Genomic DNA, 26,776 nt, shown 5'->3' on the forward strand with positions numbered 1-26,776 from the left:
ACATTTAGGCATCCAGTCTTTGTTTACTGCTTTAATAACGTACAATATTGGTTAACTCTTTAGGCTATATCACTTATCATGTGCAATATCGTTATCGCCATCATGTGCCGTATAATTGATCAACCTTTATCATTTACTCCCTTGGCACTAACCACACTAGTTTTATTACCATGTCGTCTTTTACCCTCGGTTTTTTGCTTGTTTTTTAATTCTTGAGCAATGTTGTAACCTTGGAGCAATATCTGGCTCAAGAACGTCCTTCAATATGAATACATTTGTATCTGATGTTGAGGTCTCGTGCGAGAAAACGCTGTACTTTCTCCCTGCGAAGGGGGGGGGCGGGAGGGATAATGGAAGGAAAGAGTAAAAGAGAGAGACTGTTTGGAGTCTGGAACTGTCAGCATGTGTCAGCACAGACCCTCTCTTCCCTAAATCATTGTTCTGTGTGGCAGTGGGACCCGACCCCCCGCCTGACACACACAAAGCAGCCTCTTTCTTAAAACAATACGGTGGGGGGGGTGGAGGGGGGGAAACTGGGCACCGGTCTGCCCGGAAGAGAAACGAAGCCCATAGATGGCCCACAATAGCACTTGAAAAGGGTTGGCAGTTGGAATTCAAATAAATCCTGTGGGCATTCAGTGTTGATGCGGGCTCATGCATGCAAGCAAACATCCTCTCTGGGAATTACATCATCTTCCAGGGTTATGCTTGTCCTCCGAATTTGCATGCGTTTAGTTAAGAGTGATGGTTTGTGGCGTCGTCTGGATGAGAGTGAATTATTTAATGAATCGTTTTATTTATGGCATTGATGATCATCACATGACCAGAGGGGTCTGTCCATCATCAACGTACACATGGGACGATGAAAACAAACGTGCCGATGAGTCATTTATTTTGTTTCCTTCATACAAAATCACTACTATTCATTATGACAAACACACAACAGTCCACAAAAGTGAAGAAAATCTGGTCCTCAAGTCAGGTTACAAATGTAAACAGACACAAAACAATAATACAATTGCTGCTTTTTATGTTGTTAGTTCTCCAGCACCTTCCAGTAGCAACTTTGCCATGTATATGCAGAAAGGCCAGAGTCTTCACTTGGCTGGTATTTGTTACACAATCTGACCTTAAAACTCTCCTCCTTCAGCCCACCTCCTCCCAACTCCCCCTACTCCTCCGCTTCCAAAGACCTTTATTTCGGTGCACACAATGGCCTTTCTGTTCCGTCTGAAACACAAAGATCAGATTTCACACAGCGGATTATCAGTTGGACCCCGGAACACGGTGACATCATGACCAACTCAGCATAAACCAACAATGGCCGTCCAACAATCTGAAATGTCTGCTTTAACATGTGGCTGCTGAGCATGGCAGTCCAGGGAATAAAATGCCACGTGGTGAAACTTTTCACTGATCAAGTGAAAGTTGCCACTTGGTTGGCAACTGACTCTGGTTCTACACAATTACTACCAGAAAGGTCACCTATAGTCAAGTTTGGTCATTCAAGCACAGGTCTATCAAAACCACAGGCAGTAAAACCTTCCCAGTCTCCAAACTTATTTGAACCCACTGGAGAGGCAGTTACAAACGCTCATTGGCGTCCTCAAACTGCCTCGTGACCCCAACTGCCCAGAAATGCCTTCAAGTTGACCAGGGGGAGGGAGTAACGGGGGCAGAGTTGGGGAGAGGTGCCACAAAGCTACCGTCTACGTTAAGGGGAGTTGTGGGGGCTGACCAAAGTTCGACAGATGGGGACAACACAAATACCCTGAGATTTTAGAAAAGAAAAGTTAAAAACGGGCAAGATCCTGTTTGAGTAAGAGAGTTCCACGGTTTTGTCAAATAATAAAACTGGGGTGCCTGTGCCAACCAGTAGTCCTGTCCTATAAATAGAGATGCACTGTAAGCAAATCTTCTCCAGACATCTTCTTAGACACATGGGGAGGTGATAAACCGTATATACATTACAGGGCATGTACTGTTAGCATGCAGCCGACCCTCCACAAATGGAAAGGAATTCCTGAGCACATATTGGCACGCAAGTGTCAACACAGCAGTGGTCACATGACTGGGCTGTGGATTCTCTACATGTGTTTCTCTTAGGCCATCTGCTGGTTGAACGCCAGGCAATCTGCACCCAAATCTGGTTCAGGGATTACTAATCCAAGGCCCTGGGATTTGCCTCAAATTGTGGGGATGATGTTGCGTACGAGCTCAAACCAAAATATTTGACCACTCACTGGAAACACTGCTACAGTAAGCTTTTTTCAGACCCCACACCTTGACGAGAAAACACTTCAGATGTGTACGACGACCATGTTCTGTTATACATTTACATTACATTTACATTTAGTCATTTAGCAGACGCTCTTATCCAGAGCGACTTACAGTAAGTACAGGGACATTCCCCCCGAGGCAAGTAGGGTGAAGTGCCTTGCCCAAGGACACAACGTCATTTGGCACATCCGGGAATCAATCCGGCAACCTTCGGATTGCTAGTCCGACTCCTTCACCGCTCAGCCATCTGACTCCACATGTTATCCAACACAAGGGAGGCGTTTGTCATTTCACGGTCCACTGCCTTACCCAGAGTGTGGAAGCTAATGTGGAGCAGATCTAAGATGTTTGTTTGTAGTTTTTTAGGACAGGCTTAGCTCCGTGGTTGAGCAGTCGACCGCACACCAAAAACTTGCAGGTCCCCCCCCCCCCCCCGTGAATCGCTCTGGATGAGACCGTCTGATAAATGAATAGTTATTTTTGTCAAGTCAAGTTGTGTGTGACGCTATATTCTTTAACCGCGGAGCTGACCAGAAAGGGGCACAGTGTTAGAGAGCAACGAGAAGTCTAACTCTGCAATGTCTGTAGTTCATGTTGACGCTGAGAATTTAGTCATAATTGGCCAGTAAAAACATGCCAGCTTTCACACCGCAAAACGCGAATAGATGCAGTAGAAAATCTCTGTCTTTTTGGCATACTGCATTTCACAAACTGCATCGCCGTATAGAAAAATGTGGAAATGCGTATCGCGATATCTGCTTTCTGGCGTACTATGTAGTTATAGGATGCCTGTGGGTATTGTGGACACACACAATATATTTACTTCATCTACCTTTGCAGGGGAGGGAGTCCTTGGTGTCGACCCCACCCATGCAGCAACGTGGCTGGGGTGCAGACTGGGCCAGCATCCCCTCTAGACGCTCCAGGGTGGCCTGGCCCTCCAGGGTGAGGTGGGACAAGCCCTCCTCGAAGTTGTAGAACGTGGGGGGGTCGATCTGTTCGCTCTCTGTGGGGCAGGATGTGGAATGGAGATTAGCTTCCTGTGGCGGAAGGCATGGCACAGATTTATCAACAGGTTTCGGGCGATTGAGATTTGAAAGCAACGTCGTGCTTTCAAACGCGTCGTGCTTTCAGCAAGGTCGTTCGGTCCTTTGAAAGTGAACCTAGGAACTTTCACAGTGAACATTCTTAAATGTCAGCCAACACAAAAGGAACTTGTGTAATTGGTTGTCTAAAACTGGTTGTTCCCATCCTTGATTGTGATTGGCTATATCGCGGACTCGCGGGGCTTATTGCTTAAGTCTAAAGCAGAGCCATAGAAAAAGAGAGTTGCGACACGCTTTGATCTCGCCGACACGTGATCACGTGGTTCAAGTAGCTCGCTGTAGTTCCAAAAAGCCCCACTGCTGTCAACTTTTTTGAATGGTTTTCAATGGAGCTGGCCAACGGAAGTCGCTTTCTCAGGCAAATTACGAATGAAACAGGCTCAGTTGAAGAAATCCGATATTCTGGCTATCTTCAGCTGACTCTTATCTACATTAGGCAGTCCTCGCTGACGTTTTTGGTGAACAATGGAGTGAACTACAACATGTGTGAACACTCACTGCCAGTGAAACGCAGGAAAAAAGCTAGAGCTTTTTTGTCACGTGGTTCCGGTAGCTCGCTGTAGTTAAATGAAAACCCACTGCTGTCAACCTGTTTGAATGGTTTTCGGCGGGACCGACAGCAGCACCATCTCGATTCACGGATATTTTCGGTATATTAACACAATATCAATTGGTTACTGGTGTGTTGTATCATGTATGTATGCTACTTTATTAACATGTATGTATAACATTAACTTATAATGCATAACGCAATATTGTGAAGCAGAGCTGGAAATGGCTATGCTAGCCTACATTGTTCCACTTAACGTTTAACCTTCGACTGTTGAAGTAAATAGGATTTGTTCAACTTTTTTTTTTCTTCATCAGCCCACTTACAATTTACCACATTAACAACACGTTTGTACTTGATGCAAGTTGAATCTAACCATGATCACCGGCAACTGTTCAATAGAAAAAAATTGAACAGAATATACAAGGCAACCAACTGCAATTCAATAAAACATTTTATTGTACAATATGTCCAGTGTTCTTCCACTCCTTTTGTTTGTAGTGAGCAGGTGATCTTAATGTCTGCTTTTCACAAAACTTAGACCGCAGTAGTAGATGCATCTAGTTGAGCTAACTAACTAGCTAGCTAGCTATTGAGTGGACCTGAAATTCCTGCCGAGCGTTGCTGGACGATAGGGGACCCAAGGCTTTAATCTGCAATTCATTGTTGCTAGCTATAATCAGATGTACTATAGGCTAATAAGAGCAGATTCTGTAAACTGTATGCCAAAGAACACCAATAACTTGAACTAATTTGACAGACTATAAACCAACGAACTTCTGGTTGATACACATGCTATTTAGCTAGCTACATTAAAAGTGTTGCATAGCTCTACTATAGTCTAGCGCAAACTGCATTTAGAATCTAACAAGCTATAATCTAACAAGCCATAATCTTACAATACATTTTCTCTACAGCTGGCTATATGAAATACTACTAATAACAATTGATATGTGGTGGTTGAAATATGAAAAAATGCAGGATTTTCATCAATTTACCAGCTCACTTGCTTCGGACCCCATAAGCCATATATGGCTCTAACAGCTCTAACTGCATTTAGAATCTAACAAGCTATAATCTTACGAAAATGTTTATCTTAAATTGGCCATATGAAATACTACTCATAACAATTGATATGTGGTGGTTGAAATATGAAAAAATGCATGATTTTCATCAATTTACCAGCTAACTTACTTCGTAGACACTGAAAATGAATGGGGTTCAACGGTGGAAAATACAATGTTTGGAACTATAGGTTGCATGAGACACGCTTAACTTCCGCATTCCTCGATAACAATGGGAGTCTATGGAAGTGTCGCAACTCTCTTTTTCTATGGCTCTGGTCTAAAGGGGTTGAAATTTAGTCAACAGGTTGTTTCTTTACAGTTCACACAAACTCACCAGCCTCTTCCACGTCATACTCATCTCCCTCCAGGTCCGAATCGGACTCGTCAGGGTCGGGATGCAGGGCTTGGCAATCCGTCAGAGCAGTGAACATGGCCTCCACTGCGGGAGGAATGGAAGGACGTGGAGATCAAATCAATCTCAGACTGCCGGCAAAATACAAACTCTGGTTTTATAAATGGCGCTGAAGAGCGTGATTTTGTTTGTTATGGTGCGTTAAAACACTTACGGGAAGCCTCGTCACTGGGAACAAAGCGGATTTCTGTGACTTGACTTGTGGAATCGTCATTGCAGTCTTCGTCGCTGCTCTCACTTTGATCATCCGCGTCTTCTATTATGTTTTCTTTTTCTCCATTAGCTGGAAGGACATATGCACATACAACAAAGTGGAGTTGTCAACGCATGAACAACAAGGCCTGTTTCCCTTCAGATAGCGCACAAAAATGCGCAAAATGACCTGGCAGCAACATTAAAGTTTTTTTTAATTTTTAAGCCATCACATTTTATGGCTATGATTCAAGACCATTTAAATTTAGAGTAAAAAGTGCGTCTGTGACTTCCCGATGACCTACAACTCCAAAAACCCTGCCCATGCAGTAATTCGAAAAGGGTTCTGGTCTAAACAAGCTCGAGGGAGCATCGAGTGTTCTAATCCTGGCTATCCCAGGCTGGCCGCGAGCCCATACGCAATAGCACAATGCACACTGTGGGCAAAACAGGCCAGTCAGCAACACTGGAAAGTAACAACTAAATACACCCTGGTTTTCCAACAGGATTTGCTGTTGGCATCTTACTTCTAACTCACCGAATGTGGGTGGCCTGATAACTCACACTGTTCATCAGGGAAAAAACTATATCAAGCGTAATTATTATGCAATTTTGGTTTTGTGAGAAGCTATACTTAATCATTCATTGGTGTAGTAACAGTAAAACTCGTTTAGGAAACCTTACCTTTGAGTTTAGAATTGACCATTACATACAGGTGCTCCTTTGGGTAAGAAGTGAGGTCGCGTGAGATCGCGTGGAGGCTGATTGACTGGTAGTCCAGACAGAAACCCATCCCGGATACATTGAACCACGACACGCGCCTGTGTTCCACCAAATGTTCATTAACCAAACACACCGTTTTAAGCACGTGCAACAACTTACAAGCGCGTTTTGGGGTAGGGAAATAAAAAATGAGCATGCCACGTAATCACACATGCGATATTAAAATTATGGCATGAAATGAGTGTGAATAACGGAGTTAACTCACGTTTCTGCGATTAAAAGAGTCCCTGGTCCGAGCCCCTCACTGTTCCAGACAGCCGTGATATCGGCTTGTTGAAGGTGTATGCCTTCACTTGGAGGACACACGGAGGTCAGCAACACCATCGTGTAGATACGTGAAAAAAACGCTAGAAATTAAGAGATGCTAAGTGGTTAGAAAGGATTTTCCGCAAGTCTACCAAAATGTTCTCAACTATCATGCGCCGTCGAGCATTTTGAAGCGATCGAATTTCATCTAGTTGTGATGAGTTCACAATTTTGTCTATTTTTTTAATGCTGGTTAAGACTCTTTTTTTTGTAACTTCTGCAGATAACGGCTTTTGCTCGCTTGTGTATGCTCCTTTCTAAACCAAACTGAGTACAGAACTGTGAGGACAGTTTCTGTAGTTGGAGGAACGTAGGCTAATTAGCTGACAGGGGCGGGATGACTATGGGAGGAACATATAGACTATCTGAACCTCAAAGTTCATTCGTCAGACAAAAATCTATTCTTTTCCACACAACGTGTCTTTTCCACACTGCACTTAAAACACCCCCGCTTTCCAAAAATCCCCAAATAAAACTATCAGGCTCACGTCTGGGTAAAAACCATTTTATTATGACAAATGTACAAGATCGGATTCATATGAAAGAAAAAAGTTAAAACGTCTTTAAAAGAGGAATAGACAAACACAGACTCTATAAGTTTAAGTTCACACCAAGGTATCTTTCCTCCAAGTATGACAGTGAACAACTGTAAACTTGGATAATTGGCAACAACGTTCCCCTATCAGCCCATGAATTTCTTATTTCTCTTTATATTTACTGTGACAGAATTGTCAATATGCAATTCTTGCTACTTCTTATGTCAATACATTGAAGGTAGGCTAGACATCTTGAGGAAGATATGAAACATCATAACATACACAACTATTAATACGTTCTGTGATGGTCAAACCAGTTCATTTGCATCCGACTCCCAAATGCAGCTACCATAAGGAAGCCCCCTGTCATATTTTACAAACTAACCTAAAGGTTAACGATACTTATCAAGTTGAGTACATTGCAAGCAGCACAAAAATGATTAGCTCCAAAAACCATTCTTTGCAGTTGAAGTATTCAACGCATTGTGTGAAATACAAACGTATAGAGCAGTTTTTATCATCAATGAAGAACATGCCAACACTATTTTACATGGACAATTTACAAAAAGGGCTTTTCTTTGTGGAAACGGTCTTGTACTTTTCCAATGAGAACCATCGCCACCGTCGCTTGTGTCCAGCAGTCGTACATATCTCGAGGCCAGTCTGTCAGTGCATGCAGTTGAGTCATGAGGAACACCAAGCAACAGATCTGTGCTATATGGACCTTGCAAATCCTTTGGCGACAACGTGTTAGCTCCTAACAAAATGACTTCCACAACTAACATGCCTATTGTCAGATTCCACAATAAAAATATACTTAAAAATATACCAATCACAGCCCTCTACAAAAAGAAAACAATTAAAAAACAGATATAATCCTGAAGAATTGCCAGATATATTTATCCATGATTAAAACGATATACACACACGTTGATATCCGAGGTCAGTTGAGTTCTTATTGTTGTTTTGGTCATTTTCCCCAAACACTTTGTGAAATATCACTCCGCCATAGCCGTTTTCATAGTTTGCTGTTCATTAGTCAGTAGTAAATAGCCTTACTACCTTAAAATGAAGGAAAAATGAAGGAAAAATAACTCTGAATATTGCATACAGATCTGACAAAAAAAACAAAACAAAGAAAAACAGAGAGACAAAGTATACTGTCTCCTTTTGTATTAAAATGCAGAGTTGGAAGTCGAAATAGTGATGGTCTTTAGCGTACTTACACTTGACGCAGAGCGTCGGTTAAAAACAATGTCTGGGAGCACAGGAGTACCTGACCTTTCCAAGGTTTCAACTGACACGGGCCATATTTGATACAGAGGAAACAATATCTATTTTACAATTTAATAAAAAGGAAAACAATTCAAATGTATGATTTCATATACAAAAAGCACATTATAATATATTTATATATATATAAAAAAAGACAGAAGAAAAACAACAAAACAAGTAGCCTAACGAGTGCTGGCAGTTTTGGTATATTCCCAATCATTTATTTCCCTATCATACCCTTTTAACGTTAACCCAGGCAATACTCACTGATGGTATTGGCAGCAATTACAAAATAATATTTAATAAATGTATACAGAGAAACAAAGACTAAATTAATGCTTCTAAAACATGCATGTGCTCACACAGTACAAGTGTGAGTTTTGATGCGAGGATGGTCTAGTCTAGTTGGTCACATACTGCACTGTCCCTCTATTTAAAGAAGGTTTGTTATGGTATGCTGCCAGGTAATAAAGTTTACAAAACGGAACTTGTAATTTGGCATAATGCATGAAGCTGCCTGTGTTGATGGTGAATAGATTGCAACAAAAAAAAAAAAAACGTAAAACATCGCAAATATGACAACACAACATTTAAACAACTAAAAACAAAAACTGCTGAGATTCATAGACGTGTTACTTCTGAACTTGATCAGGGTTTCTTCTATAGATATTAGTCTGAAGCGCCCGCTTTAAAATGTTGTACAATAAGGTTTCAAAGATGACTGTGTCCAGTTAACCTTTATGAAGTCACAAGCCTCCAAACAATATATAGAAACAAAGTAGTGAAAAATGATTAAAGATTAAGCTTATCAAACAACTGATTGTTACAGAATTAAATTCTTAAAAATAAATAGTCTAATTTAATGCAGGGATTTACTTCTGATTTTAAGCACTCAAAAAAACGGTAAACTACATATTAAAATTGCAGGGCAAATTGCAAAAAAAAATCTTGCCATCATCCTACAAAACAACCAATTACCCATCCACGGAATGCATGTTGAAGCCAATTCTCTCCATTTGAAATCTTTAGAGTGGCGTGTGTGGACAAACAACACTGATCTATCTCCTACTAAGACAAACAGACAGTTAATTAATATCATACATCGTCTTCTTGTCCAGACTGATACGAATTTCTCAGGGGAACAAGACCAGAGGGAGACATAATCTCTGTTGGAGGACAGTTGGGAGGCAGCCATGTTGGGAAGCAAAAGTACCAGGTGATCCTGGAAGTGTCCTGGAGAGAATCAAACTGGGGACCAGATTGATTTCTGAATCATATAGTCCAGAGTCCGACCTGAAGTTACGTCGGTGGGTGAAAGGATTCCACATCTAGTGATGCCTGTTGTCGAAATGAACAGAATGAGTCGGTGCCACTGGTGACTGTGCAAGCTCGCTGGAAGAGAAAGAAGTGAGAGAGTGAGAAAGATCTCCCCCCCCCTTCATCTTTCCTGTTTGTCCACTCATGTACTCATTCATATACTGCTGCGAAAGACCATTATGGGATGGTCAACAAGGACTGGAGTGTAAGTACAGAATGTCGATGGAGGGAAACAAATAGAATAGTAAATCAATATAAAAAAATACAATACTACAAAAACAAAAATCTTTTTACAACTGTTCGCTATTGCAAACATAGTCCACTAGGTCTGTGACACCCAACAGGTCGTCCTCATCATCTTCCTGCGACGCCATCTCCTGGGAAACCAGGCCGTTGGGCGCTATGGCAACAACGGGCGTGGCGACGTTGAGGTTCTTGGGCCCCAGGTGAGCCAAGAGGTCCGGAGCCCCCATAGCCGTGCCCGCCCCCGGTCGGTTCATGAGCCCCTCCAGACCCTTCACGGGACTCTGTCCGTTGGTGGGGGGTAACTCCACCAGGTTGTATTCCAGCGGGGTAGCCCCCTTCCCAAGCCCCCCCTCCTCCTCCTCCTCTTCTTGCTCGGGTGCTTGTTTCTTGTCTTCGTCCGAGTCGTCGTCCGAGTCGATGCGGTTCACCCGCTTACGGACCGGCCTCTCTTCTTCCTCGGATTCGTCCGAGTCGTCGTCGTCGTCCTCGGACGCTCGCCGGCGTTTCAGCGAGAGCCGTCGGCGTCTCTGGCGAGACCCTTCCTCCGACGAGTCGGCCCTCCTGCTCACCCTCCTCTCGTTGTCGGAGCCTTTGGAGAGGCTTGCTGAAAAAGAAAAGTTTTTGGACTCAAAGTAAAAAAAATTAAATAAACCCATCGAAATGACGTGAAAACGAAACATTATAACGTCACAATCCAATTTTGGACTCTCACTCAACACAACTGAATCAGTTTTTTTATTACGAAGACCAGACATTTTTCAAAAAAACGCTCATAGGAGCGGTACGGATCGGCTACCGACCTTCGCTGTCGGAACTGGCCAGGCGGCGTCGAGACGTGACCTTGTTGCGGTTGGTGCCCGCCCTGGAGCCTTCCGACTCGGACGTCTCGCAGTAGTTCACCTGCTTTTTCCGACTCCGGCGGGAACGTCGCCTGCTCATGTCTAGGTCGCTGTCGCTGAACTCGCTGGAACCTTCCGTCGCTGCGTACACACACACACACACACACACACACTGGTCAGGCCTCAAAAACATCTTTGTTTAATAAAAATATTTTACATCACAGAATGTATGATATTACATGATTTAAAATCCTGCTAGTAAACTGCTGCTAGTTTTACATTTCACATTTCGTCAGTTAAACACACCTATCTCTTCTTCCTCCTCTTCGTCAGTCTCCTCCTCCTCGTCGTCCGAGTAGCCTCGCGGTCGACGTCGTCGTCGGGGCGGCTGTTGCCGAGCGCCCTTCCTGCGTTTGACGGGCTTCCTGGTTCGGGAGGACCTGTGACGCGGGCCGCTGCCGTTGCTCCCACCGTCGCTGTTGGAGTTGACGTCGCTTTCCGCATCGTTCTCCGAAACCACAAACTCCTCCTCCTCGGTGCTGTACGCAAAAAGGTCACATTTACATTTAGTCATTTAGCAGCTGCTCTTATCCAGAGCGACTTACAGTAAGTACAGGGACATTCCCCCGAGGCAGGTAGGGTGAAGTGCCTTGCCCAAGGACACAACGTCATTTGGCACGGCCAGGAAACGAACCGGAAACCTTCTGATTAACAGCCCAATTCCCTAACCGCTCAGCCATCTGACTAAGATTATTAGAAACGACATTTGCAGTCAATTCTTCAGCAAGTTGCCATTTCAAGTAAAGACCTTCTATAAAGGCTGTGTGTGCGTGTGTGTGTCAGTCATACACACACACACACACACAGCATCATTGCATCATCAACGTAAAATATCTGGTTGGGCCTTGCCTGTCACTTAGACGGAACTCGTCCTCGCTTTCCTCCTCCTCCATGGTGCTGTCGCTGTCCAGGTCGTTGAGACGCCGACGCTTCTTCCTGCGCTGGCCCGCGCTGGGACGCGGCGGGCGGCCGTTCTCCTTGCCCCCCTCCCCTTGCAGGATGGTGGACATGTCCTTCCCCCGGTGGCCTGTGATGTTAGCCATGTCTTTACCCCGCCCAGCTCCTACAGGGGGCGCCACAGAGCAGAAGCAACTCCAGGTTTCAACACGTCCAACGACCAAATTCAACTATTACTAGAGTTATTGTGCTAGCTTCCTCTCTCATTTTGATAATTATCTTTCAACGGATTTCTGATTTTGTTACGTCGTGTCCAATGGCTTCCTACCTCCACCCTCTGCCTCCTTGATGTCTTCCTCGATCGCTTCCTCAATAGCCTCATCAAACTCATCAAACCTGCAAAGAGAGCGTAATGTTGACGGAGAGACTTACCCAAGAAACCCTAATTATTGAAGCACAAGCTCACACTTGAATTGGTAGGTTGTGATATCCCAGATCAAAGGTTGTGATATCCCGGATCAAAAGTTGTGACCGTGATTTTTGCTGGACTTTCAATATGCATCGCTTTGGATAAAAGCGCTAAATTAATAAAATATACATACCTGTAGCTTATCGACTTCTTCGCTCTTGTTGACCTTCGACCCCAGCTCTTGCTCTTCTTCACCTCTTTCTTTACCTTGATTACCTCTTCCTCCTTTTCCTCCTCTACCTCCACCTAAAGCAAAAGTCAGCATATGGTAAACTCCGAAAGAAAAAGCTCACCTATGAATGTCTGGGAAACGTAAATATATAAACAGAGTTTTAATAAACGTTTGAAATGACTGACTGACTGGCTGGATCCTGAATCGCACAGTTCTTTATGTGTTGAGCTTGCCTGACTACACATCAAGAGGGCTTTGCCTGCAACAGTTACAGCTACTTACTGAAGGGGTGATGATATTTTCAACACTGATTCCAACGTACACCAAACGCTCTTTCCTGGAGAAAGACAAATGTTTGATTGAACAATTTCCTATGACATGAAATAGGAACTTAATTGCTGTCGGAGGAGTACAGGGAAGTTGGGAAAATCTCAATGTTATGGTGCCCCCCCCCCCCCCAAACCCCCAAAGTTGATATCTGATTTTTGCCCCTAATACCCCTTTTGTGCCCCTGCTGTGTATAAATGACCATCCAGCGCTGCTTCTAAAAGGGGCAGGAAGACCTTTACCTCCTCTCAGCCCGTTCTCTCTTCTTCAGCGCGGTGTCAAGGTTCAGCAGCTGCTCTTCCAGCCTATCACAGAGCTGTTTCTGTGTGATGTCACAAGGGGGGGGGGGGGGGAGAGAAAACATTGACTGTTACTGACTCACCGAGCGCACATCCGTATGGGTCAGATTGTCAGATTTGCAGTGTCACCACGTCTCAAGATTTAAAGAGCCGGTTCGGTACAGCACAAAAACTATCGAATAATATAATCTTTAATTTACATGTTTCATTTCATCTTTCTTTATATATATATATATATATATATATTTCTGTACGTTATCTAAATGCCACACAGATGTTGGCATTCAGGAAAATATAGAGAACATTTGCTCGGTTCTGGATGCTTACATGTTGACAGGGTGGACAGAACCATTCTCCGTCAGGTATGATCATGAGGGGAGGTCTGAGGCAGGCCGTGTGGTAGCCGTTGTCACAAGAGTCACACAGTAAGATCTGAAAGGAGACAAGATGAAAATTGACAGACATCACTTCCAATTTACGCGAACTCTTGTCAACAATGCCAAGTCAGCCAGCTCAGAATATATCACCCATCCCCGCCGTGTCAACTTCAATTACTTTTGTGGATCACAAGACAAAGATTAGAGCTGTAAGCCTTAGAACAGCAACAAAGCTCGTCCTCAAAGCTCTTGTTGGTGTAAACAGTTGTCAGGGTTACCTCACCTAGATGTTTTCCATGAAACTAAGAGGCGGATCACATGGGACGTACCAACTCTGGTTGATTGGGGAGGCCACAGTGTTTGCAGGGGTCATCGTTAGGAGGAAGATCGTCATCCGAAGAGGTCGACTCGTCGGAACTGCGCCTCTGTCTGTTCCTGTTCCTCCTCTTTCGGTTCCTCTCAACCTTGTAATCTTCATCGCTGTCGTCCTCGTCCTCGCTGTCGTCCTCGTCGCTGGATTCGTAGTCCCCGTCGTCAGAGCCCTCTTCGTCGGAGCCTTTCTTTTTGCGCCGCGTTCGGGTGTTGGACCACCGGGTCCTCCTCCGCTTTCGTCCCTAAGAGAAAAAGAATCATCATCTTGAGAGCAGAGTCACAACAACACCAGGCATTGATGGAATGCGTTTCTCAACGAGGAACAGTGCGATCAGATGGGCAAGAGCTCGTCAAAAGCGACCTCCGAAAGAACTCACTTTGGTCTTAGGTTGGCCATCTTCATCAAGCTTTTTCTCCCTCGTTTTTTTCTGAAGAGTTTTCTCCTCGTCGTCCACCTCCTCCCCCTTCTCTTTGTCTTCCTCCACCTCCTCCTCTTCCCTCTCCTCACCTTTTTCCACACGGGGCGCAGTCTGCTTCCTCTCCAGCTTCCGATCCTGAAACTCCACCACCTTTGGAGTTGGTCTGCAGATCCTGGGAGACCTCCTGAGTGACCTTCCCTCCCCCGTGTCCGACTCCGAGTCGCCCCTTTCTTCCCTCAGGAGGTCTGCCTTCCTCCGATGGGCTGGAATCTTAATTTTCAGACGTATCCCTTCTTCCTGAACCTCCGATGAACCTTTGTCCCATTCCGCACCCTTTTCCTTCACCTCAGGATCCTTTTCTTCATCCTTGTCCTCGTCTTCAGTCTTCCTGTTGGGTTTATCCTCCGTCGACGCCACGTCCGGTTTTGTCTCGCTCGATTTCTCAGCTTCAGCTGAAGGTTTCTCGTCGTTCTTCTCACCGATCATGGTTTTAGGACACCCCTTTGCCTTGGCGTCTTCCCTCGCCTTTGAGTCTTGGTTTTTGTCTTTCTCACCTTCAGTCGTCGTGAGAGAGGGTGTGTTCTCTGCTTCTTTCTTTTTTGTACCTTGTCCTTTTAACGGTTCCTCGCAGTTCATGGGAGTTTGGTCCTGTGCAACCTCGTTTCCTGACGACGTTTTGCTTTTATCTTCCTTCACAGGTTCTTTTTTAGAGTCTTTCTGCATGGTAGTGTTTTCGTCAATTGACTTTTTCGAACTTGTTTCTACTGACTCCTTGCTTTCCTTCTCTGCAGCTGGTGTTTTGGGAGGTACCTGGCACGAATCGACAGTTGGGACTGCCATCGCTTCATTAGCTACATCGGTTTTTCTCTCTGCCAGTTCCAATCTGCCTTTACAAGCTTCCGTTTTTTCTTTCTTAGGGCTGGAGGGTTTTTCGGGTTTGTTTGTGGAAGTCTTCCCTTTGTCTTTTATGGGCTCCTTGGCTGTGTCTTTTGTAGAAATCTTATCTCTGTCTTTTGTTGACTCTTTCGCTGTGTCTTTTGCAGATGTTTTCTCTGTTTTCTCTTTCTCCTTTGTGGAGACATTTTCTGTGTCTTTTGCAGATATTTTCGCAGTTTTCTCTGTCTCCTTTGTGGACTCCTTCGCTGTGTCTTTTGCAGATGTTTTCTCTGCCTCCTTTGTGGAGACATTTTCTGTGTCTTTTGCAGATGTTTTCTCTGTCTCCTTTGTGGACTCCTTTGCTGTGTCTTTTGCAGATGTTTTCTCTGTCTCCTTTGTGGAGACATTTTCTGTGTCTTTTGTAGATGTTTTCTCTGTCTCCTTTGTGGACTCTTTTGCTGTGTCTTTTGTGGAAATCTTCTCTCTGTCTTTTGTTGCCTCTTTGGCTGTGTCTTTTGCAGAGGTTTTTGCAATTTTCTCTGTTTCGTTTGTGGACTCTTTTGCTGTGTCTTTTGTGGAAATCTTCTCTCTGTCTTTTGTTGCCTCTTTGGCTGTGTCTTTTGCAGAGGTTTTTGCCATTTTCTCTGTTTCGTTTGTGGACTCTTTTGCTGTGTCTTTTGTGGAAATCTTCTCTCTGTCTTTTGTCACCTCCTTCGCTGTGTCTTTTGCAGATGTTTTCGCTGTCTCCTTTGTGGACCCTTTTGCTGTGTCTTTTGTGGAAATCTTCTCTCTGTCTTTTGTCACCTCCTTCGCTGCGTCTTTTGCTGAAGTTTTTGCTATTTTCTCTGCGTCCTTTGTGGAGACATTTTCTGTGTCTTTTGTTGAAGTCTGTTCTTTGTCTTTTGTCGCCTCCTTCACTGTGTCTTTTGCAGAAGTTTTTGCAATTTTCTCTGTGTCCTTTGTGGAGACATTTTCTGTGTCTTTTGTTGAAGTCTGTTCTTTGTCTTTTGTCGCCTCCTTCACTGTGTCTTTTGCAGAAGTTTTTGCCATTTTCTCTGTGTCCTTTGTGGAGACATTTTCTGTGTCTTTTGTTGAAGTCTGTTCTTTGTCTTTTGTGGACGTTTTTGCCGTCTCCTTTGTGGGCATCGTTTCTGTATCCTTTATGGAAGTCTTAGCGACAGAGGGAGCTAATTTCTCAGCACGTTTATGTTCATCCAGTTGAAGGCATGTTCGTTTCTCAATATTTTTAGGGTCAGTGTTTGTCTCCTCCTTCCCCTTTGAGTCGGTGCCTGAAGAACGTTCCGATGTCTCCTTGGTTACGACTGGCGTCTCACGTCTCTCTATTGGTTTCGATCCCTCTTCTTTTCCTATCTTTTTTAAGACCGCATGTTCTCCTTTCTCTTTACCGTTATTCGGGGAGTCCGTATCTTTCTCAAGAGGTGGTTTGTCTGCCTTTTTAATTACCGAAGAGGTACTAGTCTCTTTAGTGCTGTCTAGATTCTCTGTGTTTTTACTCTGTGTCAGGATCTCTGTCTGCTGAATAACCGAAGACGTTTCTGTGTGTTTGAAACCAATGGTCTTTCTGCTTTCTTTGTTATACGATGGTGCCTCATCCTCCTTAATGAGCACTGCCGTCTTTGAGAGCTTAGAGCCGTCTGGTCTATCTGTACTGGGCTCCGGTCTCTTGGTTTCTTTAGTGAAAACTTCCATTCTTTCGCAGTCGGGTGGCTTCTCTGTCATGAGGGTGGGTTTCTCTGTGTCTTTGATTTCAGCGGGTTTGGAATCCTTCGAGGCAACTTTATCCTTGGATTTTCCGGGGTCCTCCAACTTTGAAGGGGATCCAGGGACAGTTAACACAGATGTTTCTTTCTTTCCCTCTGGTTCCCGGGAAGTGTTGGGTGGGGATGTTGTGTGTGTTTTTACAGATGCAGATGCCTTGTCGTCGACATCAGCCTTGGCAACCTCTGCCTCTTTGCATTTATTTTGTCTTTCTTCCCTCTTAACATCAGATGAGTTCCCGGGCGGATGTGTATCTTCGTCTTTAGACGGAGGTAAAGGCTTTGCAAACGCAGACTCTGCCTCATTAGGGATCGATTCCTTCGATTCCTTCGTTTTGACCAAAGCTTCCGGGTTTTTCTTGTCTGCCTTTGTCTCCGCTGCCTCATTCTGGGCGTCCGATCCGCTCGACGTAGTCACTTCCATGGCCTCCTCACTGTCGTTCGCCGACTCTTTCTGTTTGTCTTCTGCCCGGTCCCCGACTGTGGTCAGTTTGGGCAAGTTTTTATCTTTGGCTTCAGCTACCTCACTTTCACGGCCGGATGCAGCCACTGTTGGCTTCTCATCGGCCGAGTCTTTCTGCGTCTCTCTGTCCTTCTGAGGAGATTCTTTCAACCCGTTGTTATTATTAAAACTTGCGTCGGTGGGATGCTGGGAGTTGCCGTTAACCTGGTCAACCGGTGTGTCTTTCACCGCCGCATCTTTACCGGACTCGTCAACTTTCTGCGGATCTTTGACCTGAGGAAGGGATGGATTTCGAACGATGATGCTGCTGCCGCTGTTGTCGAAGTCCTCGCTTAGCTTCATCTCCCTCTTCTTCAGGGGGATCTTGGCCTGCTGGTCGTTCTTCATCGCCCTCTGGAGCTCCTCCGCGCTCTTCTTCTTGACTTCCTCCTCGCCGGTTTCCGTCTGCAACGGCACAGACGGCTTCTCCAAAAGGAGTTCCTTTGCGTTTGTGTCTGTGACCACTTCCATAGGCTCTTCTTTGATCGCCGGTCTGTTAGTGGAGATGTTTTCGTCCCCGTCGGGTATCTCTGGTTGGACGGTGGATTCCGTTCGGTCAACTTTGACGTCATTCGATGGCGATCTGGGACTTGCAACAACCATTTGGGCTTCTTTGTTCGGCGAGGGTTCTTCTTTGCTCTCTGTTTTGGTCACGACGACACCAGATGTAGCCTTGCATACCATGTCCTCTTCATCTTCAGAGCTGTCCTCAAGCTTTTTTACCCCACCTAAAAGAAAAAAAGGTATCAATGGAGTTCTAGATTTACTGGTTGTGTAGAATTAACGGCATTTGAAAGATGACAGAAATTTTTCATTAGGACAAACAACATTTTTCATGCGATCAACAACGTTACCATTTTCATCTTGAGTGCCCTCCTCTCCCTCTTTCTTCGTCAAAAGCGAAGGGTCAATCTGAGTCTTCAGCAACGCCAAAATCTCAGCCAAGTCATTTCTCTCCCTGCGAAAAGCAGAATAGCTTAGTTGTAGACCACAAATCTGACTCGCAGCATAAACCATTCCCACAAGCTCCCCAACAGAGTAACAGTGGATACAAAATTAAACCCAGCAGGGTTACCATTTCAACTTTAACCTGTGTTATTATATGGCAACGACAGTACGAGCGTTCTGATTGGCTAATGGGTAGTCATGCCAGCCGCGTATTGACCTCATCGCCGGTCTGCGGTCTGATAGGGATTGTTATTGCCCTGCTCTGACGTCATCTGCGGTCTGATACGGATACTAGACGAAGAGTAGACTCTTTGAATCATAGACATACAGTGCCCTCCAAAAGTATTGGAACAGTGAGGCCAATTCCTTTATTTTTGCTGTAGACTGAAAACATTTGGGCTTGACATCAAACGATGAATGTGAAACCAGAGATCAACGTTTCAGCTTTTATTTCCAGGTATTTACATCAGGATCTGATGCACAAATTAGAAAATATCACCTTTTTGTTCGAACCCACCCATTTGTCACGTGAGCAAAAGTATTGGAACATATGACTGACAGGTGTGTTTTGTTGCCCAGGTGTGTCCTATTACACACATTATTCAATCAATAAATACCACTGAATGTCTACACTCAGGTTCAGATTGGGTAAGATAGGTTTTGTCTATGCAGACTGTATTCAGAGGTGAAAACAACATGAAAACCGGAGCGCTGTCTTTGGGTGAAAAACAAGCAATTGTGAGTCTTAGAGAAGATGGAAAATCAATCAGAGCCATTGCAGAAACATTGGCCATAGCCAGTACAACCATTTGGAATGTCCTGAAGAAGAAGAAAACTACTGGTGTACTAAGTAACAGACGTCGAACAGGTAGACCAAGGAAAACATCAGCAGTTGATGACAGAAACATTGTGAGAGCTGTAAAGAAAGACCCTAAAACAACTGTTAGTGAGATCAGCAACAACCTCCAGATGGCAGGAGTGAAGGTATCACTATCTACTGTTCGCAGAAGACTTCATGAACAAAAGTACAAGGGCTACACCAGAAGATGCAAACCACTCATTAGCAAGAAGAATAGGAAGGCCAGGCTGGAATTTGCCAAAAAGTACAGAGATGAACCTCAAAAATTCTGGGACAAAGTTTTATGGACTGATGAGACAAAGATTAACTTTTACCAAAGTGATGGAAAGGCTAAAGTTTGGAGAAAGAAAGGAACTGCTCATGATCCCAAACACACAAGCTCATCTGTGAAACACGGTGGAGGTAATGTCATGGCTTGGGCTTGCATGGCTTCTTCTAGGACGGGCTCATTAATCTTCATTGAGGATGTAACACATGATGGCAGCAGCAAAATGAACTCGGAAGTCTACAGAAACATTTTGTCTGCCAATTTAAGGAAAGATGCAACCAAACTGATTGGCAGAGCCTTCATCATGCAGCAAGATAACGACCCAAAACACACTGCCAAACAACAAAGGAGTTCATCAGGGGCAAGAAATGGAAGGTATTAGACTGGCCAAGTCAATCTCCAGACTTAAACCCTATAGAGCATGCATTTTACCTGCTTAAGAGGAGACTGAAGGGAGGAACTCCACAAAACAAACAACAACTGAAAGAGGCTGCAGTGAAAGCCTGGGAAAGCATCAAAAAGGAAGAATGCAAAAGTTTGGTGACGTCAATGGGTCACAGACTTGCTGCAGTTATTGAAAGCAAAGGATTTGCAACTAAATATTAAGTCTTATTCACTTAAATATGTTTTAAGTATATCTGTTCCAATACTTTTGCTCACATGACAAATGGGTGGATTCAAACAAAATGTGATATTTTCTTAGTTGTGCATCAGATCCTGATGTGGAATCTGATCTGACCTGGAAATAAAAGCTGAAACGTTGATCTCTGGTCTCACGTTCATTATTTGATGTCAAGCCCAAATGTTTTCAGTCTACAGCAAAAATAAAGGAATTCGCCTCACTGTTCCAATACTTTTGGAGGGCACTGTATTTATGTCTATGCTTTGAATCACTTGTGTCGTTATTTTGTGTTGGAATTAAGCCATTTTAGCAGAACCGTGTTGTCCGCTTTCTATCAAAGTAATTAGTTGCTAGGCAACACCTGAAACACACCGTGAGAAGACTTGAGAGCTAGCTACAATTAGCCTACCATTTATTTTCATTTACAAAATGAAAAGAGCTAAAAATGCCATTTAATAAACAACTTACTAACCTCGACTTTGCCGCAGGCCTCAGTTTGATATTTCCCGGCATGACCGACCGGTCGAGGTTAGTAAGTAGTAATTAATTAACAAGAAAACATAATTCAAATGAACTCTACAATACCTGACAATGCATTTCCAAGAAGACCCGTCAAGGTCATCCTGCTCCTCAACGTAAACCCTGACGTTGTTGTCCTGGTCCAGCTGAAACCAGTACATCAGGCCATCCTTGTCGCGGCCAATCGGCTGCAGTCGCATCTTTTCTGGATCCTCATCGTTGATTGCTGTCTTGAACTTGACATTGTCATCAAACTGGCTCTCGCAAAGATACTGAAGCGAGGGAGGGAGGGGAGAGGGCGGGAGAGAGAGAGAGGAGAGAAGAGCGGGATGTACAACAGAGGTTTTGAGAGAGTCCATCTCATTTTACAATTAGGAGAACTTGTCAGACCAATAAGAGATGATACTCACTTTGAGGATTCCCGTCTTGCATTCTACTGTCATGTCCTTGTATCCTTTCTCTTCCAGCTCCCAAGCCCAAGAAGAGTTGAATTCCTGACATATCTAGTAGGGGCACATTTTGACAGCGATTAAAACTGGCATGCAAAAGACTCACATAGAAGGGGGAAGCTCTCCAAGAGTCAAAGCCATGTATTTGCCAACAATTTTACGATAAGCCGCTGCTTGTATAAAACTCACTTTCTTTGACACTTTAAATAGGCTGGCCCCCTAATCTACCACATCGACCACTTAAAAATGCTAAACAATTGTTTGGACAAAAAAAAGGAGGTTTCTTTCAAATAAATTGTACCTTCACAAGATGCTTTTCCCATCTGTCTGCTGACACTGACTTGCCGATCTTCCTCAGCAACTTCACGTGCAGGTCCACCAAGAGCTTCGGAACTGAGGAAAGATTAAACATTAAGACTGATGAGCATAATAACTAACCATAAACAAAAACCTTGTTTGCATGTTCAATGAATCTGTGGTGTGTTAAATAAATCTCTGATGAGCTTTTAGACATTTCATTGTAAACGTATAAACATACTTAAAAATCTGTATCCAACGCCAATTTCTATTTGATCATGGTTGCATGGGTAGTTCTGAACGTCAAAACTGTTTACAATTTCCCAGTCGGCTATCGATCAAAGTTTACATGATCTCAAATATACGAGTAATTGAGCAATGCATTAAAATAACATTCTTTGATATTGTATTATGCAATTTTAAAAAGCCTTTATAACTGCTTTTTAAAATAATTTGTGTTGTCCAAACACTAAGCACATCGCTGGTCAAAACAATGGTGCAGCCATAGTCTGTCTACTATATGCCATTTCATCGAGTTTCAGGCAGCCTTTCTATTACGTTTACGGGAGGAAATAAAAACTGAATTTATCCGCGATAAAACAAACAAAAATCCGCTTGTAATCTTACAACGCACAAATCCGCCAAAACATTTCAAATGAAGCTCATTAGGTATTTGCGTAATTAAGGGACTCCATTCAGGAAGACTTGATGAGCGTGCGCATGCGCATTTCGGTGCGAGCGAAACACTACATGCAAAATACCATATAACTGTAAATATTGAGACCAATTTCTTGCTCCACGGAATCCCTTACGTGCACGATACGTGTAACTTGACAATATTTCGACATATCCTGAACCAGATCATATTTATGTACCACTCTGGGGCCGATACGCACAACATTTCTGCGTGTGATTAAGTGCTATTCAACCCATGGCAGATAAAGGCTGGCTGAAAAATAAATCCTAGCCAGCTAACATTTCAAACCCTCAAATTGTGCAGAAAGACTTATTTATTCGGAGATTTAATACAAAAACAAGCTCCAACGAAGCATATACGTGCAGCTGAACGTACATCGCAAACATACGATTGCTGCAAAACACTGTAAAACACACAATGATGTTTGGAAACCACACAATAACACAACTCGCACGAACGACAGCACGCTAATGCAACGGTGTAGACGCTCCTCCCCACCTATCTGGCTACAGCAGTCTGGGGGTTTTCATACAGTACCTGAAGATGTGTCCAGGAAATACCGCTCCAACTGAGTAAATGTGAGCTCCGGTAAATCCAACAAGGGTCCATACCGCTCTAGGAAAGAGCATATTACGGCGTAGCTTGGGCATAACCCAGGGAGAGAACCCGCCGCTGCCGCCGAAGCAGCCATCTTTTCCAATGGAGGACCTGGAGACCGTGCTCGGAGGACCAATGACTGCCCACAATTCAACGCGTCAAATAATATTGAGGCCCAGAGGTCTTTGCGGTAGAAAGTCAGATTACTATGTATCTGGAAAAGTAAATGTAAACAGACCAGTATGATCACTGTACAGTTGATTCACTTACGCATTGTTTTAATGTATCCAAATGATCCACGTTGTTAACAGGACTGTGCTAAGCGCAACCTATTGTTGGTTGCCATTTTGTTACTTAGGCTCTACTCTTCGTACAGATTTGACCATAATTGTCATGTCATTACAAATTGAAACTTTAATGTAGCCTTGTTCTGCTAACCTTGGCACCCAAAACTTGAATTACACTGCACAGCTGTAAAAATGTCCTCGATCATATAATTAATCGCAAAGGGGTAACAAAGGCAAACTACTTTGTCATATTATTTTGAACATTGTTGAAATGTTTACAGATTTAGTTATTACAACACATGAAACACACACACTAACACAAATACACTAATGTAGGGAAAAGGTGATTGGGTAATTCATATGAAGTAGGCTATGCAAATGTAAATTATAAATGTATTATAATAACTGTGCTCAGACTCAAACATCAAAAGCGTTCCCTTCATATTAAGTTTTCATCTGATATTTAATGTCCCCAGGTCTGTAATAATGATGACCAATTACAGTCCTATCCAGCATTAAAATTAATAGGCAATATCTTGCAGTTGGAAGAAGAAAAAAAAACCAGCATATTATGTTGATAAGCTAATTTTTATTTCACATTTATTTGTACACAATAAATACAGTTCTTAACATCCAAAGAAATATAATTTCAACGCACTGCAAATGTTGCTGATGTTTCACTTTTGGGAAATCGGCACATAGTTTCAGCCCTAATGTAGCCTACTGAAAAAAATCAGTATCAAAAACGTGACCATCAGCTTCTCTGCTAGGGGGAGTGTGAACGTGACGCCCGTATTCTTTCAATACAACAGGGTAAATGTAAACTTCAAAAATAAGTTTGATGACATTCAGATCTCAAGAAGATCAACGCAAACACAGCAACATGACTAAAGAGATATCGCTTTTCCTCTAACCCAAATTTCAACAAAATGTCAGTATCCCTCCGTCTTCCATAAAACATTGTAGCCTATTTTACACAGATCTCCATCTGAAAGTTCTCGAAATGGAAGAGAACATCTGTCACACAAAAGACACTACAATGGCTATTTAAGGCTAAATTGTTCAGAAGCATAGGAAAATAACAAGAACATTACTTTGCATACCAATATAGTTGGAACACAAAACATCGAAACAATTAATGAACAAATCGATGCAGCAGCATCCACAACAGAGACCAACCAGCAATACTGAAAAGGGCATAAAAAGACTACAAAAGTGCTTCAGTATTTCAGTCAGTTCACAAGTCCACTAGGTAGGCTGCAGCTGGGAGATGTAGGCACACAACCTGCCCTCACCGCATCACGATGTGACGCACTCTTTCACTGCTGAACCCCCCCCCCCCCCCCCCCCCCGACTCAAGAACTATCCTCACCCAGGAAACATTATCAGCTAATGTTAAGCCTAGATTAGTATCGATAACAACTGAACTATATCCTTATTGTACAACAAAACAACACAAGGATACTCTAACATATACTCTTACATACTACAGGTAACCCCCCCCGCCCTTCCCATCCCCACCCCCAGACATTTTGAAATGTTGACATTTTGATGCAAAGAAACTTACCAATAGAAGTTACTTTGTTACAATGTTAAAAAGAAAAAAGGAAAAAAGTGCCATTGGGCATCAAATCTCACATGTTGCAATTCACACTTTCTTCCCTAAAAATTAACATTGCCACGGTTCCCTTTCATTCATTAAATGTTGGATCCATTTTGTTTTCCAGACGTTAGTATTTCACAAGAGCTGAGGAACCAGCCTCGTTCATGAAGTGAATTTCCCTGAAAATGTGGAGACGACGACCAAGAGAGAACCAAACCAAGAAATCTGCCTTAATTTAAAGCTGCGATTTGTTAATTGTTGTGAACACAAGTTCAATCCTCCCTCTGAATCTTTGTTGCATAGTAATCCAACCGAAATACATCTTTATATTAGCAAGGCCAGACTGTCGCAGTATAATGCCCTGTTGTGAACGCGAAGAGGAAAAAAACCCGTAAGAGGAAAAGAAACACAAACACATGTAAGCAGAGGCACAAAGGAGAGATAAGGGGAGAGATATAGGAAGCAGAGAGAAGAATAAGGGATGGAAGATGAAGATGTAAGTGAAGAGAGAGAGAGGGAAAGAGGAAGAGAGGGAGAGAGAGAGAGGAAGAGAGGAAGAGAGGGAGAGAGAGAGAGAAAGAGAGAGAGTAAGAGAGGGAGAGAGAGAGAGAGAGAGAGAGAGAGAGAGAGAGAGAGAGAGAAAGAGAGAGAGAGAGAGAGAGAAAGAGAGAGAGAGAGAAACGGAGACAGAAAGGCACAATGTATCGCTTCCCCCCAACACGCACTGTCTGGGCCCTACTTGGACAAACCGAGAGGAGGGGGAGGAGTCAAGTCCTCGAGGCTTCCTTGCTCTGGAGAGGAGAACCTCCCCCCCCCCTCCTCCCCCCTCAGAGGAAGCCCAGGAAACCTGGATCCACCAGGTCTGGGGTCTGGGTGCACCCGCCACCAGGGCGGCGCTGTGGCTACACCAGCGTGATCTCCACCTCCTCCCTCCTCTTCACCTGGCCGCGGGGCTGCTGCTTGGGGGGCGGGGGGGCCGCACGCACCTGGGGACAACACAGGAAGCACGCGGAACGTGGGTTGATGGGATACGTGAACATGCAGTGTGGAGGACTAAAGGCTGTGTGACAAACCGCTAAAACGCATGAAGCCTTAAATCGGAGAATCATTTAAACTCCTTGACATTTCCCCTCCTTTCAGTTAGTAACTGATTCCCTTCCGAAACTTATACCGATGATATGCTATATTGTAGAATCGCACACAGCCAAATATCAAGCAGTTATACACATCTCTCTGTGTTCTGGTATATACCATCTGCATATGGCTGAATCACAGTTTGCACAGGCTCGGTGGGGTACTTACGGGTCTGATGGTTCCCGTCCCCCCGTCTGCGGGGTACCTGGGGGGCTGGGTGGAGCTCTGTGCCGGGCCTGGGGGGGGAACAGGAACATGGACAGTTACCTCAGACAAATCACGGTTCCATTGAAAACATCCAATAACAAAACATTTAAAAACCCCAGCTGAATTAGTACTCAGACTGCATACATACTAGTACACTACACTGCACTGTACACTACACTGCATACTAGAATACGTATTAGCACACACAAAACCACATACTAGCACTACAACCTAGCAGACTCGATCGAAGAGGACAGGAAAACTCTGAAGGCAGAGGCGGATGTCCTTACTCTGCAGGGGGCTCTTAAGCGGTGCGGGCGGAGGCCTGTGGTGGCCGTTGACGTAGGCGGGGGGCCGAGGGATGGGGGAGGCGGAGGCGCTGGAGGGGCTGGACTGCGGGGAGGCCAGGGAGGGAGGCTGGAGGGGGCTGGACTGGCAGGGGCTGCTGTGGAAGGGGCCGGGCTGGAAGGGGCTGCGGGGAGACTGGTCGCTCTGGGACAGGGTGGAGGGGGACGCCTGGAAGACAAAGGGAGGAATTTGTTCAATATTGAAAACAGTGAAAGTGTGTGTGAGTGTGTGTCTGAGTGTGTGTGTGTGTCTGAGTGTGTGTGTGTGGGTGTGTGAGTCTGAGTGCGTGTGTCACCTGTGAGCTACCGTCTCCAGCTTCTCCGTTCTCGCTCACGCAGGTCAGGTCCTCAACCAGCACGGCGGGAAACACGCCCACGGCGCCGTTCAGCTCGCCTTCCCAGAAGCCATCGTCCTCGTGGGTCTCCTTGCTCAGGACGCGGATGATGGCGCCCTCCGGGAACGACAGCTCCTCGTCCGTCTGGGC

The 26,776-nt window shown here is 44.3% G+C and overlaps 3 protein-coding genes across 6 annotated transcripts in view; all 3 read right to left on the minus strand.

The window, feature by feature from the left end:
• Positions 1-875: 875 nt before the first annotated feature.
• clns1a (chloride channel, nucleotide-sensitive, 1A) lies at positions 876-7,004 on the minus strand. Its single transcript, XM_047013723.1, has 6 exons — positions 6,596-7,004; positions 6,292-6,428; positions 5,570-5,698; positions 5,338-5,442; positions 3,113-3,286; positions 876-1,230 (listed from the first exon to the last, which is right to left on the minus strand). The coding sequence occupies exons 1-6, from the start codon at positions 6,712-6,714 to the stop codon at positions 1,196-1,198; spliced, it is 699 nt and encodes a 232-aa protein (XP_046869679.1). The 5' UTR covers positions 6,715-7,004; the 3' UTR covers positions 876-1,195.
• A 1,112-nt stretch (positions 7,005-8,116) lies between these two features.
• On the minus strand, positions 8,117-22,874 carry rsf1a (remodeling and spacing factor 1a). 4 transcript variants are annotated; one of them, XM_047052128.1, is made up of 17 exons: positions 22,654-22,874; positions 21,424-21,515; positions 21,084-21,176; positions 20,740-20,945; positions 18,312-18,415; positions 16,254-18,185; positions 14,260-16,148; positions 13,840-14,124; positions 13,461-13,565; positions 13,077-13,156; positions 12,790-12,844; positions 12,469-12,581; positions 12,195-12,262; positions 11,819-12,032; positions 11,216-11,448; positions 10,871-11,050; positions 8,117-10,674 (listed from the first exon to the last, which is right to left on the minus strand). In XM_047052128.1, the coding sequence occupies exons 1-17, from the start codon at positions 22,805-22,807 to the stop codon at positions 10,115-10,117; spliced, it is 6,363 nt and encodes a 2,120-aa protein (XP_046908084.1). In that variant the 5' UTR covers positions 22,808-22,874; the 3' UTR covers positions 8,117-10,114. The 4 variants fall into 4 exon arrangements, with proteins under 4 accessions (XP_046908084.1, XP_046908083.1, XP_046908082.1 ...); XM_047052127.1 differs by having other exon boundaries at positions 14,260-15,652; positions 15,758-18,185; XM_047052126.1 differs by having other exon boundaries at positions 14,260-15,488; positions 15,585-18,185; positions 22,654-22,873.
• A 2,338-nt stretch (positions 22,875-25,212) lies between these two features.
• Positions 25,213-26,776, minus strand: part of LOC124462159 (F-BAR and double SH3 domains protein 2-like) — a 2,461-nt gene continuing 897 nt past the window's right edge. The window contains exons 2-5 of the mRNA XM_047013735.1: positions 26,588-26,770; positions 26,235-26,460; positions 25,906-25,973; positions 25,213-25,589 (exon numbers count right to left, since the gene is read on the minus strand). Coding sequence (XP_046869691.1) covers positions 25,506-25,589; positions 25,906-25,973; positions 26,235-26,460; positions 26,588-26,770 — 561 coding nt within the window. The 3' untranslated portion in view covers positions 25,213-25,505. The remainder of the gene's footprint in view (positions 25,590-25,905; positions 25,974-26,234; positions 26,461-26,587; positions 26,771-26,776) is intronic.

The sequence above is a fragment of the Hypomesus transpacificus genome, unplaced genomic scaffold (assembly GCF_021917145.1).
Source record: "Hypomesus transpacificus isolate Combined female unplaced genomic scaffold, fHypTra1 scaffold_201, whole genome shotgun sequence".
Classification (NCBI taxonomy): Eukaryota; Metazoa; Chordata; class Actinopteri; order Osmeriformes; family Osmeridae; genus Hypomesus; species Hypomesus transpacificus.